General features: G+C 33.9%; 2 protein-coding genes across 2 annotated transcripts; both read right to left on the bottom strand.

The window, feature by feature from the left end:
* Positions 1-515: 515 nt before the first annotated feature.
* Positions 516-1,235, bottom strand: LOC136975728 (thrombin-like enzyme chitribrisin). Its single transcript, XM_067270823.1, has 3 exons — positions 1,033-1,235; positions 816-952; positions 516-738 (listed from the first exon to the last, which is right to left on the bottom strand). Exons 1-3 carry the CDS (start codon positions 1,166-1,168, stop codon positions 571-573), a joined length of 441 nt encoding a protein of 146 aa, XP_067126924.1. The 5' UTR covers positions 1,169-1,235; the 3' UTR covers positions 516-570.
* A 3,280-nt stretch (positions 1,236-4,515) lies between these two features.
* LOC136975717 (uncharacterized) lies at positions 4,516-6,387 on the bottom strand. The gene is made up of 5 exons (XM_067270816.1): positions 6,363-6,387; positions 6,129-6,199; positions 5,996-6,054; positions 5,839-5,927; positions 4,516-4,708 (listed from the first exon to the last, which is right to left on the bottom strand). The coding sequence occupies exons 1-5, from the start codon at positions 6,377-6,379 to the stop codon at positions 4,516-4,518; spliced, it is 429 nt and encodes a 142-aa protein (XP_067126917.1). The 5' UTR covers positions 6,380-6,387.
* Positions 6,388-15,341: the final 8,954 nt, after the last annotated feature.

The following is a 15,341-nucleotide window of genomic DNA, read 5'->3' as shown; positions in this document are numbered from 1 at the left end:
TTACAGGCCTATCAAAACTAAATGGATAACATGAATGAATACTGATTGTTTGTATCACTTGAGTAACGAGCTGGCAATGTGGAATTTGTTGAAATTTCTTCTACGCTATCATTCCTGGACTGTGTCCTCCATCTGGCCTAATACTCCTAAATGTAATATTTTTCGATTTATAAATATAGGCTGTTAATACTCTGAAAGGAGTTTTTAAAATAATGTTAAAGATCGGATGTTTCTGACTTTACTAGAGACGAATAAAAGCTTACAAAACACACGAATCGCTATCTTTCACCGACATTTTCTTGGGGTAACACTGTGTGCTACGAAAAACCGATTGCTTATTTAACAAGCAGCTCGGTCGCCAGATATTCTAACGCTATTTATCAACACAGAATAAAAGAACACGCGATTATTACAGAGGTCAACTATTTAAGCAATGTTTTACCGACACGGCGTTCGGCCATTACTAACTTAAAATTTAGTTTGCAAAAATCCTATTTTTATAGGGACGTTTTATTTATACAATAAATAAATAAAGTTATCTAACACAAAATCATTGTAATTCTATATCTATTAGTATGTGAGACATCCAAATCTGTGAGTTTGTATAAAATCATAGTAAAAACTGGTTGACATGTAAATATCTGGTTCGTTAGTATTAGTGCCGCCAGAAGACAAAACGCCAATAAGAATTTGTCCTTTTATCGCATCTGTGATAATCAGCGGTGAGCCAGAATCTCCCTGTAAGATATAAAAGTTTATAAATAACAGTGTAACATTAACAATAACCATAATGTCATAAGTAATAACTTCTTTACTTTCATTGCGATCTTCCCAGGCGTCATTGTTACAATTTCTCCATTAGTTAAAGTCATGTCAAACACACGTTCCGCGAGTTGTGGCTTTACTAATCTTACGTCCGCTACTCGTAGAATGTCTGTGTCATCTTCTTTATCTAAATTACAGGAAATGTCATTTATATTGCTTTTTATTGTCGTATTGACTTTAAACAATACAGAAAAACAGCAGACTTACTGTAACCAATTTTTCCCCAACCGACTAACTTGGCGTAACCATGAGTAAATCTTAAGTTTTTTCCAGGTAAAGTAATTGGACATATATTTTCAACAGGATCTTTAAGAATCAGAAGCGCAATATCATCGTGATACATTCTTGAATCATAACGTGGGTGTATGATCTTACTCCTAAACAGCAGTTTCCTCCCTTTACTTTTGTTAACGTCATCTTTCTTCCATAATAATCTTCAATTTCACAGCTAGATAAAAACGAATTTTAAATAAATAATCATTATATGTGACAATAGAATAAAGTAAAACGTCATTACACTCTAGTCGTGAGATTCTTGCCTCTAATAAATGAAATTAAATAATTATCTCAAATAACCAATGTAATTTCCAAGTTTACGAATTGTAATTTGGTCATAACCATCAGTAATAAACAAAGTAATCACTTGTAGATTCGTGTAGATCACACTGTAATTGGTAGATTTATAGTAGAAATTGTAACCAGTTGGACGTATGAACAGTTGCAGTATACCAATATAACCTGTAATTATTAAGTTATATATTAAAGGTATCTGTATTTATGTAATTGTAGCTGAAGAGGGTATAAAAAGACCGAAATGCATCCCAGAAATAAAATTAGTCTGATTTTCTTGATGTGATTTCGATTACTTGGCTCCATTACAGTTTGATAAGCCTGGTATATCTAAACATTGGTTATTTGAGATAATTATTTAATTTAAATTATTACACTACTTTTCCGGTATGTAATTATGTTTATTGTTTTTATCTGCTACTTCCTACATACTCTTAATACATTGGAAAAAAGCGATTAGAAGGCCGAAACCAATAGGTATAGAAAGTGAAGAAGTGAAGAGAGTTGAAGAGAAAGAAATGAAGAAAAGGAGAGTAAAATGTGAAAAGAGAATACTCTTAATACAGACAGGAAAAAATGAATGAAGTTGGCATTTCCCTAATTATACCACATGTGATAGAGGGAACTCAACTTTATATAGGAAAAATAACTCAATTTTGACTATGACAATCTGCCAAGGTTGAACGCCTTCTGGGATGACATTCAATAGTAAACCAAATATGGTATCCATATTTAGGCGTTAGCCATTTGAAGTAGGTTTTTCCAGCGTTTGTACTAACTAAAAGCTGTGTTTCTATTTTTGTACATTTATACTGTACTCTTAAGTAAAATTTGCCGTGCGTACTGCAATACTATTCTTGAAAACTCCTGAATACAGTTGAGACTGGTCCATAGGTGCTTTTGTCAAGTAACATAATTATAGGTCGACGTGAATTTGTTCTAACTTCGAAAAGTTTTGATAAAACACCTGGTGCCAATTTCACATTAGAAATTAAATGCATTATTTGGCAGGAAAATCTTGTCACCTTACCCTGGCAAGATTATAGCGACTCAGATGTCGACAATATGATTAGAGTAGGTAAGATTCCCCCCCAGTTTGACATTGATCGATGATATCAAAAAATTCAGCATCGACAAAAATATCCTCCCGATTTATGATTACCATCTCTCCCATCAGCTTGCCCCTGACGTTTACTTTGAAGATCCAGGTGATCATCCCATGTTTAGGATTTACATTGACGGTTCCAAGATGGGTGACGATGTGGGTGCCGCTTTCGTAGTTTATTCCGACTTAGGCCGCGAGTTTCACAGCGCTTGCTTCTGTCTAGGTTCACACTGCTCAATAGCACAGGCAGAAACTTTAGCTATTTATATGAGCTTAATTCACATTAGGCATAGGAGGGACAAAAGACACTACTTACACTATCGCATTTATTCTGATAGTAGGGTAGCTTTACACAGGATTGCGAAGTCTGATAGCCGCTTAAAACTCATCCGTCTCATACACCACATTCTCAGATACTTAGACAACAACATTAGAATAGATTTCCAATCGGTCCCAGGTCATGAGGGAGTTCTTGGCAACGAGACCACTGACCGTCTTGCCAAACAAGCTGCAAAGTCTTCAGTTACAATCCTACGTCATACATTAACAATCACGTCAAGAAGCAAATCTTCATTCTCTGGCAAGACAGCTGGGACCGTGACACCACTGGTAGACTCACCTACACTTTCATCCCCAAGGTTGACACTACTGCGATTCTTTGTCAACCTTGGGGATGAAAGTGTAGATGAATCTACCCTGACTGAGCTACTTACAAAACACGGCACTTTAAGCAATACTTGCATAGATTTAACCTTGGGGACAATCCACAAAGCAATTGTGGTATTCGGGAGAACCAAACATTACTTTACTTAGTTTTTCGCTGCAATACGTACAATCACATTAAGGACAGTTTAATGAGAGCTGCTATTCTTGAAGGGTAGAATTGGCCTTGCAATCCGCACCAACTCATACACATGCGTATAATGTTCCATCATCTACTCGCATTCATATCGATTAGTGGGGATCTTGAGAGCACTCACTCCAGGGGCATGAATGGCAATTAGCTTTTCCTTGCATTGTTTCAACTGTCAGCATTTAGCTGCCTTTTAATTTTGTATTTTAATTCTTTTTTCTTTTGTCTTCTTTTTAAGTCTAAATTCGGTTAGTCCTAAATTGTAAGTTAGATTAAGATTCAGCTTGGTTTCCAATTAGGATATGAGTTAGGTTAAATTAGATTAGGGTTTGTTAGCTTTAGTCCTCTGGTTAGGTTCGTCCTAGGTTATGGTAGGTTAGTTTTGTTAGTCAGTAAGTTAATGCTTAAAAATAAAATAAAATAAAATAAAAATAAATATATAAATAAATTGGGGTCTTGCCCGTTTGTCTCATCTAGTTTGTCATTGTTTTCGTTTTCTTTTCGCACTGTCTGTCTAGCTGTTAAGTAGTATTAAGATCCGCAATCGTGTTCAGTTTTATTTGTGTTCAGTAGATATAACTCATCCTACTAACACCCACTTGGCACTAACTTCTACACTTAGATATTCGTGGCAGCACTCAATTACTGGTGTTCGCTACACTCAGGTTTTCTTTTAGACCCTTTGGGTAACAACGGCCTTGCAGCATATAAACTCCACGCCAACATCAAACGTAGAGGGTACTATAACCATTTGTACGCCGTTCAGAGGAATTCTACCTTTTTCTACTGTCTATCTGCTCTCCCCTTTCTTCCCCTCCCCTTTCCTTTATCCTCTTGTCTGCTGGCTAAACACTTCGTGCACGGCGGATGTCTTTCTTGTATGTATGTATGTATGTATGGCAATTTTACAGAAAAATAAGAATTTTATACTTTGATATAGAAGATAAACATTATATAAAAGTGTTCACTTTAATTAGAATTTAATATTTAATTCATTGGTTGAAGTGTTAATGTCATGCATTACATATATCTATGGATAGGTGACTGGACAGTTTTAGAGATGATTTAAAAAGAATTTCGTTTGCAAGCGTAAGCAGAAAAGGGAAATGGCCAAATGAATGCAATTAATGATAAATTAAGATGGTTTGGATCAGATTCCATTCTAATCTACAGCAGCATCGTTTTTATTGGAGTCTTTAAAATCGCTCTTCAGATCTTTGATGTCGTTTATTCTTACATCACACCTAATGACGTGGCTTATTATTTCTAATGGTTTGTTTTGATATTCATGTACTTGCATTCGGCTCTGAATTTCATTTCTTTTGTCTTGTATTATTTTAGTGTGAGATTGTCTTCTATGGATCAAATGTTTTTTTTCAATATACAGTAGAGCGTCGATAAGTGGAACCAATTGGGGACTGGGGTCCTTCCAGTTAATGATTTGTTCCAGTTTCTGACTTTGTACGAAAAAATACATTAACCTGTCTGATGTTCAAATTTTCTCCGTTGCGTATCGCTTCCTGTTGAATTTTTCTCCGTTGCGTGTCGCTTTGCGTTGAATTTTCGTCGATTTTAAGCCTAACGAAAATTTTTATAATAATAATCGAGGCTATCGTATCGTTAAAAATTATTTCTGCATTTTGTACAAACAAAATAAATATATTAAAGAATATAAAAAACATGAAAATTATACTTTAGAAGTAAATTTAGTATCAAAAACATTCGATTCAGCACGACACAGTCCGACTGAAAATCGTTCCACTTTCCGGCCATTCCACTTACCGATGTTCCACTTATCGACGCTCTACTGTATTGTATTCCAGGAGTTCTTTCGCTTCATTTGTCAGTAACTAGGTTTTTATTCATACGAGATCACTGGTTGTATTCCTGTTTTGTATGTGTTTGTTTTCATTTTGGATCATTCCAGATACCACAGATATTACTTAAATATTGCAAAATTAGCTCTTTTTACAGCTTGTATACAAGCTTCAAATATTACATTTAACTGAATTTTATGAATTAAATACAGTGCTCAAGTTCGAACCTGAGCACTGTATCTCTTAAATGTGGTATCATTTATATGTGCAGTTGTAACCTTCAAATGCTGGGATTCACTTTTAGACGTTTTGATTTCTTCTGGTTAATTTTTAGCTGAATATATTCGCTGCTTAATATTTAGAGTAAATACAGTTTATTTTCCTTCTGAAGTGTAAATATCGTTGCCATATCTTAGTATACCGTTGCACTTTTATGCCCGCTTAGGCTATTGTTGCGTGAATAGCTTACTATGCTCTGATCACTTTTGCACTTGTTATATAGAAGAGTCTAGATTGAAACCGCACTTTTTAAATTTAGTTATAGCTTACCGAAAAGCACAAAATTAAAAATTTATTTACTGCTAATCATTAACCAAATTTATATCAAAATATTCATCGTCAAATAAAATTTCTGCGGAAATTTCTAATAAACATTAAAGTAAACACACCTTTCTACAACGTGTGCTGCTCCTATTAATGTTTGTGATGTGATTAACGAAAAAGTACCCTCGAATCCTCCTTCTTCATATATTGCTATCTAAATTAGTGTAATGTTCCTTATAAGTAGAGTAGCCGGAACAAAATTGTTTACACCTATAAACTCACCAGAAATGGAAATTCTCCATTTTCTGCTACCCTTCCTCCAATCATCCTACGTTCAATTACTAAAATATACAAAAATTTTTCAATTAACTAATTTTTCACTTAATAAAACATTAGTTAATATTCTTACTCCTACCTGACGTACTCTCATTTTTTTCAGAAGCACAAAAGTAATATTCAGCACTTAGAAAAATCATTAATCCAACTCTGTCATTTGTGAGCATTTAAGAGATTTGAAAACAGAAAAAATACAGTTGAAATTCAATAACAGAGAAAATATTTCTGTTACTTTATAACAAAAATTATTGATATAAGTTCAAACTAAGTTTTTTCTACAGTTATTAAAGTAAAAAAATTTAAAAAAACGAACCTTAAGAAGCTTTCCATAGCTGAGATTTCAAAAAAAAGTTGAATTTTCGTATTTAATTTTTGAAGTTTTCTGTAATAAATAAATTTATTTTTAAAAGTAATTACGTTCAACATGGAAGCGTTACGTTCCAGATGTTAGCTACTATGAGCAAATTGTGTAAATTACATCATGGCATTTAAAAAATCCATCAACGAGTTGTGGTACTTTCCCAGCCAGTAAAAGTGCGTACGGCGCCATCTGTTATGGGATTTTATTTGAAAAACTTTTTATATTGATAATTATTATAAAATGTCAAAAGCTTAATTTTGAGGATAGGGATGTGTTTTATTATTATTATTTTTTAAAATTGAAAATTTTAATGACGAATAATAGCTACATTAAGTCAGACCCCTGTCGAGATAAGATACATAATCCTCCTTGACTTTTAACCACCAAAATTTAATATCATCAGCCCAATTTGCCACTAGAGAAAGTTTTTTGCAAAGTTTCAAAAATTTTGACAAAAGGCACAGAAGGCACGACTCGTTGCTAGATTTTTGTTATTATCTTTTCCCTTCGCCTTCTTTCATTAGTAACACGTTGAAGCTTTACAGAACTAATTTGAAAAACACTTATTGTTTTTCTTACACATTGAAAGCCGGTCAGATGACTGAGTGGTAGCGTTACATAAAGGATTCAGGATCGAATGCTGATCGAGTCTGCTGCAAAAAATTTTCTACCTACCTATGCGTCGTTTTCCATCCTATCCATGCTGCATCAGTGGCTAAATTTAACGCAAATTTAATCCCGAAACACTGGTAGTCGGCTCGGGCTGCCCAGTGAAGTTTTCCGGGTTTTCTTCGTGTCGATAACGTCAGAATACATGTCAGTTTTTCTTAAAAACCAACCCGGCAGGCACGTACTTCGATCGGCAGATCGCTCTTGTGTTTCATCTTATAATACTAATCAATCAATACAGTCACGAATTGAAAAATCATTTGCTTCTTGAAGTATTTCCCACATTACTATATCAATTACTTCGCGTAGCCATGAAAAAATAAAATATATAAATTAAGATATTTTTTACGAATGCAAAGTCAATGACGTATTGCTCGATGTTTTCTATTTTTTTTGTTAAATAAAGACAATTTCAATTTCAGTGGACAATTTCAGATAGAATGCTGCATATTCCCATACGTCAGTGTTACCCCAAGCTGTCCGGAGCAAAAATAAATGTATAAGTTTATTCATGATTTACTTCTATAAGTTGTTTCCTTAAAATTTTGACTTACTTCCTTCATTTGCTAATGTATCAAAAGCAGCGCTGCAGCAAGTCATTGGAAATAAGTACTTAGTGCTGTAGCAACTATAGAAATATGTTCGTGTGTATGACATTTACGCCACACCAAAGAGATGAAGAGAAATTTTCCTTGTCACTCTAAACATGGAACATTGAAACATTCAGATGCATAGAAGTATCTAAAAGTGTCCGATTAAATAGAATTTTTGATAGGGGCGCTAATGTTTCACACCATACAATTATTACACTATTAACACTTAGCAGTTTATATCTAGTGTTCCGTATAATAATGTGTTCTATCGGAAATTATCAGATTAGACGATTTTGTGATGATAATTGTGACTGGCCAAAATCTGTCAAAGGGTTTCAAAGAAGGGCTTCAGTGCCAAATATTAATTACACCCGTGTGTATGTTTATAGTAAGTAAACAGATCCTACGTATGCTGTAACTATATTTAACCTTACCTTTTCAAAAGTTCGAATGTTCTTTTACGTCTAGGACAAAGCAAAAATAGCTATATTATAGCTCCCGAGAATGACTAAATAAATGAAAAGTTCAGGAAACCGTCTATATATTAACATAGAAATATCGCGTGGCAGATAAAAATAAGGTTATAAGAGATAAAAGAATTTAACTTTATAATATTACATTACGCAATAAACATATGACAGAATAATTATACAATTACAAAATATGTAGTGCATTTCAAAGTAACAAACAGCTATGTAAGCCAATAACACAGTCAACTTGATTACTTATCCCTTGCCAACTAGAAGCACCACATATCAAGTTCTCGCTGTTATTGTTAACGTCCACAGATTAAATTTCCATAATATAGAGTGTTATTTTAGAATTATAAACTGATAATTTATCAACTTGAAATTAAATGTAATGTATTATTCCAGTAAAAATACAAAATAATATTAATATATAGTACATTTATTTGATAAATATATTTCCTAATATTACTTCTTTCTGATATCATGAAACAGCTTCTATCACACGTACGAACTCGATTTCCTCTCAGGCCAAGAAGAAAATGATCTGTCTAGATATTTCGGGCTCAAACCTGTCCCGAATGGGCTGGCCGAAACCGTAATGGGCTTGCTAAAAAGACCCTCCTAGTAACCACTAGTATAAAATGAGTCATTAAAAAGTTTTTTCTACGTAATAAATGCGAATTTTTAATGCTGTTATGCACGAAGACATTGGTACATTTTGCACACTTGATAGCATAAAGAATACACTATTCTGTGAGAGGTATTAATAAGATTAAAGCCAATACTTATAAGAAATCTTAAATATTGGTGATAGTAATTCAAGTATCCCTATTCCACTCTATTTACAGAGACATTCAACAGTCTAAATACAACAATAACTAGTAGTAGGACACTTCAGAACATTTAGAAAACATTTGTGTACAAAAATTAGTACCAAAACTCACCACTATGACGATTTTGGTGCTGCAAGAAATATTTCGTTTCTTTGAAACGCTTATAATATACAGAGATTTAAGCGTGCAGGGCACTGCTAAAAATGGTACTCATCTTTAAATTCTGAAGGAAAAGAGTGTCGTTGGTCGACTGTAAAAGCTAATTTGCTACGCTTGTCACACAGAGTGAGATACTAAGTTTCGAGGCTGCCAAATTTGAAACCTACTCTCTACAGACCACACTTTTAAATTTCTGTGTATATCCTGTCTACTTGAACCATGTTTATTATTAGGACTTACTATGCTGGTATAGTTTCTGATTTTAATAAACAAGGTCCAAGTAGGCTGGATATACACAGAAGTTTACGTACATCGAAAGAAACTATAACATGGGTCGTTGTATGGTTGTACTGAAAAAATGCACGTTTTATGATAGTTTTATTGACCATTGTGTAGCATCATTTGTAAGTGCTGTGTGGTAATTATTATCAGGGACGTAGCCACGATGGGGGTAGGATGGGCGTTTTTCCTACCCTGGCTAATTTAGTCAAACGAAAAATTGGAGGTGAATAGGTTATATTAGTATTGTGCAGGAAGAAAGCATGCTTGAATCGTGGCGGAAAACGCTATAATGTTGGTCTGTGATGAAAGCGCTCTCTGGTGAATGAGTGGGGAAGTGGCGGTTTAAGGCCTGGATGGTCTGTGATAAGACTCGAAGGTTATAGAATGTTCGAGGTTCGGATTTAGCGGAAAAGTTGTATTATCTTCTGTTCCCCATTTAAGCACTGCAATCATTGAGAGTGAGTAGCAATCTAAAATGGATATTAGAAACTTTTTTGGCATGAAAGATATGTATCTATATTTTTATTTGTGTCGATGAGTTGCAAAATAATCTAACTGAAGTAACCTAATATATACAGGAAATGCAAAGGCTTTTTCTGTTTGTAATAGTGATATTGAAGTCTTGATTATTGAGATTTTAAGAAAATTACAATACTAAATAAAGAAATAATAACAACTATAACACACTCCAATAATTTTAAATAACGATTGAAAATTGTAATTACCTACTTTTGCAACAGTTTTGCTTAATTAGATGGTTTTGAAATGGTTGATTTTGCAACTAGCTACTTCTGCTAGTTGCAAATAATAAAACAAATTTGCATAAAATATTAAAGGGTTTTTTTAACGTTGAAGTTTCTAGTGTAAAATAATCCGTTAAAAAGCTTAAATTCTCAGTTCTTATAACTTTTTTTTTGGGGGGGGAAGTGTAGTAGTAGTTATTTATTTTCTTTTAGGGAGACAGAAGAGTTAGCAACCAGTTAAAAGTAGTAGCGAAAGTGACCATTCGACAGCTACCATACCACTCTGAAAATATTGGTTCTCGTCCGATCACCGAAATGGTAGGATGGATTTAAATTAGACACTAAATACTTTAATATTCGAAAATGCAAAGAAAGAAACTGTAAGAAAAAAAAGAAATTAACTTGCTAAAAGCAAAATTAAGAAGCACAATGAACAACATAAATAGCTAGAATGAAGATACAATAGCCTCTTTTTAAAAAAATTAACCAAGCAGAAAAAGAACACATGGAATGGGCCTTAATCCCATCAAGGATAAAAAAAAAATTGAACATAATGAGAAACCCGCAAAACATTTCTTTCGAGTTGAAAAAACAAGTATAGAAAAAAAATGACATTACAGAGTTGTATGGAGCTAATAGTCAATTATTAACAGACTAAACAGAAATTTTGAACGAATGTGGAGCTTTTTTCGAAAAGCTCTACTCAAAACTACAAATATAGAAGCGGCGAGAAAGTTTACGCACGACCTGTCGAAAGTACAGGAGCAGCAACAGCAAATGCTCGAAGCTGATGTGACTGAGGATGAATGTATTAGAGCTATTAACAGTCTGGGCAACAACAGAGCTCCCAGAAGTGACAGCCTCACAAAAGAATTCTATGCAACATGCAGTCAACATTTTATGACAAACTTTGTAAAAATGATAAACTACGGTCTCAAACACGGACTACCCAATAGCATGAAACAAAGTATAATAAAACTCATTCCAAAAATAAAAAAACCCTACTGAATTGAAACAGTACAGGTCAATATCGCTTCTTAACTGTAATTATCAAATAATAATAATAATTATGACGAATCGTTTAAGACAAGTACTACCGGATTGTTTCTATAGAACTGCCACGCGCTGTCACAGGGAGAAAAATTCAGAAAAACAATCCATCACCTAAGAAATATCACAGATTATATAAGCGAAAAACAATTGCTTTACCAGCAATTGTTTTTTGCTTATACTAACCTAACCCAACCCACCTAACCTAACCTAATCTAATCCATCGACATGGACCATGCTTTTGACCTGATGTATTATATGCTGCAGGTGCTAGATAATTTTAACTTGGGCAAAGGCTCCACCAAAATGATAAAAATCATCTATGAAAATATAAGTAAGTAGTAGAATAATAATAAATGGTAACTTCTCGGACACATTCATAGTAGAAAGATCGGTGAGGCAAGGGTGCCCGCTGTCTATGACACTGTTTACTCAAGCATTCGATCCACTGATAAAAGCCATAAACGAAGGCAAACACATAAATGGAATTAGAGTACCCCCGAAAAAAGTTTTAAATGTGTGGCTCATATCAGTAATGTGCAGTGACGATAAAAGCATAAGAAAACTATTCCATGTAATTAAACAATTTGAACGAGCGTCGGAATTGATCATTAACCCATCCAAAACGATAGGAATGAAAATTGGAAGCTGGGTTACACAAATTCTATAAATGCCAATCAGCGAACTACATATAGAAACAAATTAGAAAAGCGACAGAAAACTGCGATAAATATATATTAATAACTGAACATAAAGCTCGATTGAAAAGCATAATGCTATGCAAAAAGGGCAGCATTATTATGTGCGGAGCCAGATTCTCTATCTGGCTAAACAGGAACGAAACGAGATTCGAGAATAGAAAACTAACTAACCATCAATGACTACAAGGACCGTTTATATTACAGACTGAAACATATTTTAGATGCCTGTAGGAAACACATACCGGAAGACAGATATAACGACACATCGGGTAACCACAGAATAGAACTACTCAAATAAAATTGTATCCTCACTTGCACCTATATGGCATAGTCACTGTAGCCTACTATAAAGATGTAATTAGCTAAGGTTAATATATGTTGTACCAGTAACTATGTAAATATGCTATTTCTAATACCTTCTTTTTTTGTAAACAAATCTTTATTTAAAAAAAAACAATGAGCATAGTGCTTGAGACAGAGACGACCTGAGAATACTGGATGCTGCCGTCACTATTCTTTTTCTTTTATTCTTCGACCTAAGTCTTTTTCTCTCGTCTAATAAAATTAATTACTTCGCGCAGTAATGTTTCTTTAACACATTATGTCAAGCAAACATTTCTATAATCTTTTGCTTCTTGTACGCTGTTTTAAAAATTCTCGGTAAACATACCTTGTATCAATTAACAAGGCAAACTAGGCGTTTAAATGCGTTTATTACGTGTAAAAGAATATACTTCAGCTATCACCAAAATCGAGCAATAGTCTATTACAGTCGACTGTGCATAAGTCGACACCCCAAGGGGAAGTGGAAATGTGTCGAGTTATCCGATGTGACGACTAAAGCGAAGTTAAAAAAAACCACAAAACAACAATTAATAAAATGCAGTAGTGCGTTATACAGTAGTATAGGTTTACAATACATTGTGTCCTCCGTTTACAATTACTCTGTAGATGAAAAACTGAAAAATTTGTTTAGTGTTGTTTGTTTTGAGCACTTTACTGTCTCGACTTTGTTTTTCAACGATCACGATCGCCTTTAAAACATCATCTTCGCAATTTTCAATCATTGGCAAGTAATGTCTAAGGATTCTTAATGCCTCTGGCATGAGAAAATGCAAAATTGGATGCTGGTGTGACGTTGATGTAGATTGTATATTTTCATTTTGTTTATCTGTTATTATTTTATACATAAAAATATTGATACATAAAATGTTAAGGCATTTTTATTAATATGTATATATATATATATATATATATATTATATATATATTAATAATATTAATATATTATTAAATATATTAATTATATATTAATAAATAAATCGACTCCCCCTGAAAATAGATGAGTTTGCAGCACCACACGTGTGGAGTGAAATTCATTTTTTCAGGAGGGGGTGACAACTTACCAGAGTGTGGGCCAGCAAAAGTATGTCGACTTATCCGGTGGTGACGAGTTAAACGGTGTTCAGTAAACCGCGGTTTTTTTTAAACACTAATGCTTATGTAAGTCGGCTGGGACCACAGAAAAGTGACTACTTAACCGATGGTGTCTAGTTATCCGACTGTCGACTTATGAAGACTTGACTATATATGTATATATATTTACTAAAAATACAGATGGGGCAAGTCATTAAATGTGAAATAGTAATTTCGGTTTAAAATTAAATCGTCGCTTTCCCCTTAACTGGTTAGTCTCAAGTATGAAAATTCGAACCCGCCGGAACCAAAATCTAGCAATAAAATTGTTTATTGCTTGTTTCCCACGAAGAAAAAAATGAATCATGAGGAACAAAATCCGAATAGTGCTGGTTGGTGAAGGAGTGGAACGTGACCGAGAAGATAAAAGGGCGACCACAGAGGGAGAGGAGGTCAGTTACAGTTTGTCCGTCCGATCGACTCCAGGCCGATTACCGAGTGCCCGTCCAGGCCTAACAAGTCCGCAAAGCAGCGTGTCCGTCCTGAGGGAAACCCACTCCGTTACGGAAGGAAGCGCGAGCCGAAGATACTCTCTAAACTTTTACAAGTACCTATCCACTCGGACAAAGAGGTATTATCTTCCCAAATTCGTGTGAACTCTCTCTCCGGGAGAGTGACTGTATATCATCCATATTTGTAGCTGTAGATTTTAGTTTTAATAAATAGTTGTATTTTCCATCGATGTCATTTATTCGAGTATCGCCGCTGCTCTATCGTTAGGACCCATCCACATCCTCTTTCTCCACTCGCGTAACGCGTAACGCTTAACGAACCCGAACCGTCATCTTGATTGTAAGCAGGTCTCACCGACCTGTTAGCCGACCAAAGGAGGTAGGACTTCGTCTACCTCCCGGTGCACCCACACAAAGCGACGGTAATACTGTCATTGCGAAAATTTTGGTTTGCAGAAAATTTCAGGCCACAATCGTTTAATAAACTCATTTTTATTTACAATGTTTAAATGGATCTGTAAGTTACACAAAATTATAACTTTTGTACGGAATAGTAGTCTAAACTGGATTTAAAATCAGGCAGAATTTTACAGCGCTTATGGAAACCGTTTAATTTACAAACGTTTACGGTTTATTTCGTAAGTGTGCCTCGGGTTTTATTAATTTACGAACTTTGAAATACCTATAGTTTGTAGTTTCAAAACTGAAACAGCTACGATCAACAATTCTGTGGGCAGTTGGCGACACAACGGGCACCCATCAAATGCTTTGAATATGCTGTTAGTGTAATCGTTACAAAAAAGCTTAATTTTTATAAATTTGAGCTTTGGTTATTCTGAACAACATTCCGAACGAAAATCATTCGTTCGGATTCAATTTTATCTTATGAAGTGATAAAAGAAGGAATAGAACCCCGCCAACTTTGACCTAACCACCAGCAATTTTCGCTTGCTCCTCACTGATAAAGAGAAATGCTTAATACAATTAGAATATTCATTTGACAATAATTTTGGTATGAAAGCATAAGTTATTTGTTAAATATATTACTATATTATGAATAAATTGACAAAAATTATAATTTCACAGCAACTACCTATACTTAGTAAATCACTTTACCAGAAGTATTTTTTATGTAATTTCCGCCATTACCTTCGATACCGCCAACCAGAAAAGGAAAAGAATCAATAATAAAAATTCTAATAATTATTTTATTATTATAAAACAAAACTACTTAAATAAAATTATCGTATTTGCGATGTAATCAATTCTATGCCAGATTTTTTTTGTTATAAATTCACTCCCATCAATATCCATATCAATTCTGATAATTTCAAAAGAGTATGAAGTATTTACTTACAAGTAATTTGAATTATTTTAAATATATCTTTAAAAAACTGAAAAATTATGAGCATTTAAGTAATTTATTAATTAAAAAATACTTTTAAAATTCGTATACAAAATATATAGTCCTACGATGTTTCATTCCCGTTAGAGAAAATAAAAA

The sequence above is a fragment of the Centruroides vittatus genome, unplaced genomic scaffold, assembly GCF_030686945.1.
Source record: "Centruroides vittatus isolate TY-2023 unplaced genomic scaffold, ASM3068694v2 contig_378, whole genome shotgun sequence".
Lineage (NCBI taxonomy): Eukaryota > Metazoa > Arthropoda > Arachnida > Scorpiones > Buthidae > Centruroides > Centruroides vittatus.
The sequence above is the reverse complement of the archived record's forward strand: the minus strand, read 5'-3'. Positions and strand labels throughout refer to the sequence as shown.

Bases quoted from the DNA above. Each gene is read 5' to 3' on its own strand.
- LOC136975728 (XM_067270823.1), bottom strand. From the start codon at position 1,168: ATGTATCACGATGATATTGCGCTTCTGATTCTTAAAGATCCTGTTGAA. The intron at 953-1,032 runs GTAAGTCTGCTG...CCTGTAATTTAG, and splicing joins TTGGGGAAAAATTGGTTACA to ATAAAGAAGATGACACAGAC. The intron at 739-815 runs GTAAAGAAGTTA...TATATCTTACAG, and splicing joins CTGGGAAGATCGCAATGAAA to GGAGATTCTGGCTCACCGCT.
- LOC136975717 (XM_067270816.1), bottom strand. The intron at 6,055-6,128 runs GTAGGAGTAAGA...TGTATATTTTAG, and splicing joins AAAAAATGAGAGTACGTCAG to TAATTGAACGTAGGATGATT. The intron at 5,928-5,995 runs GTGAGTTTATAG...ACACTAATTTAG, and splicing joins ATGGAGAATTTCCATTTCTG to ATAGCAATATATGAAGAAGG.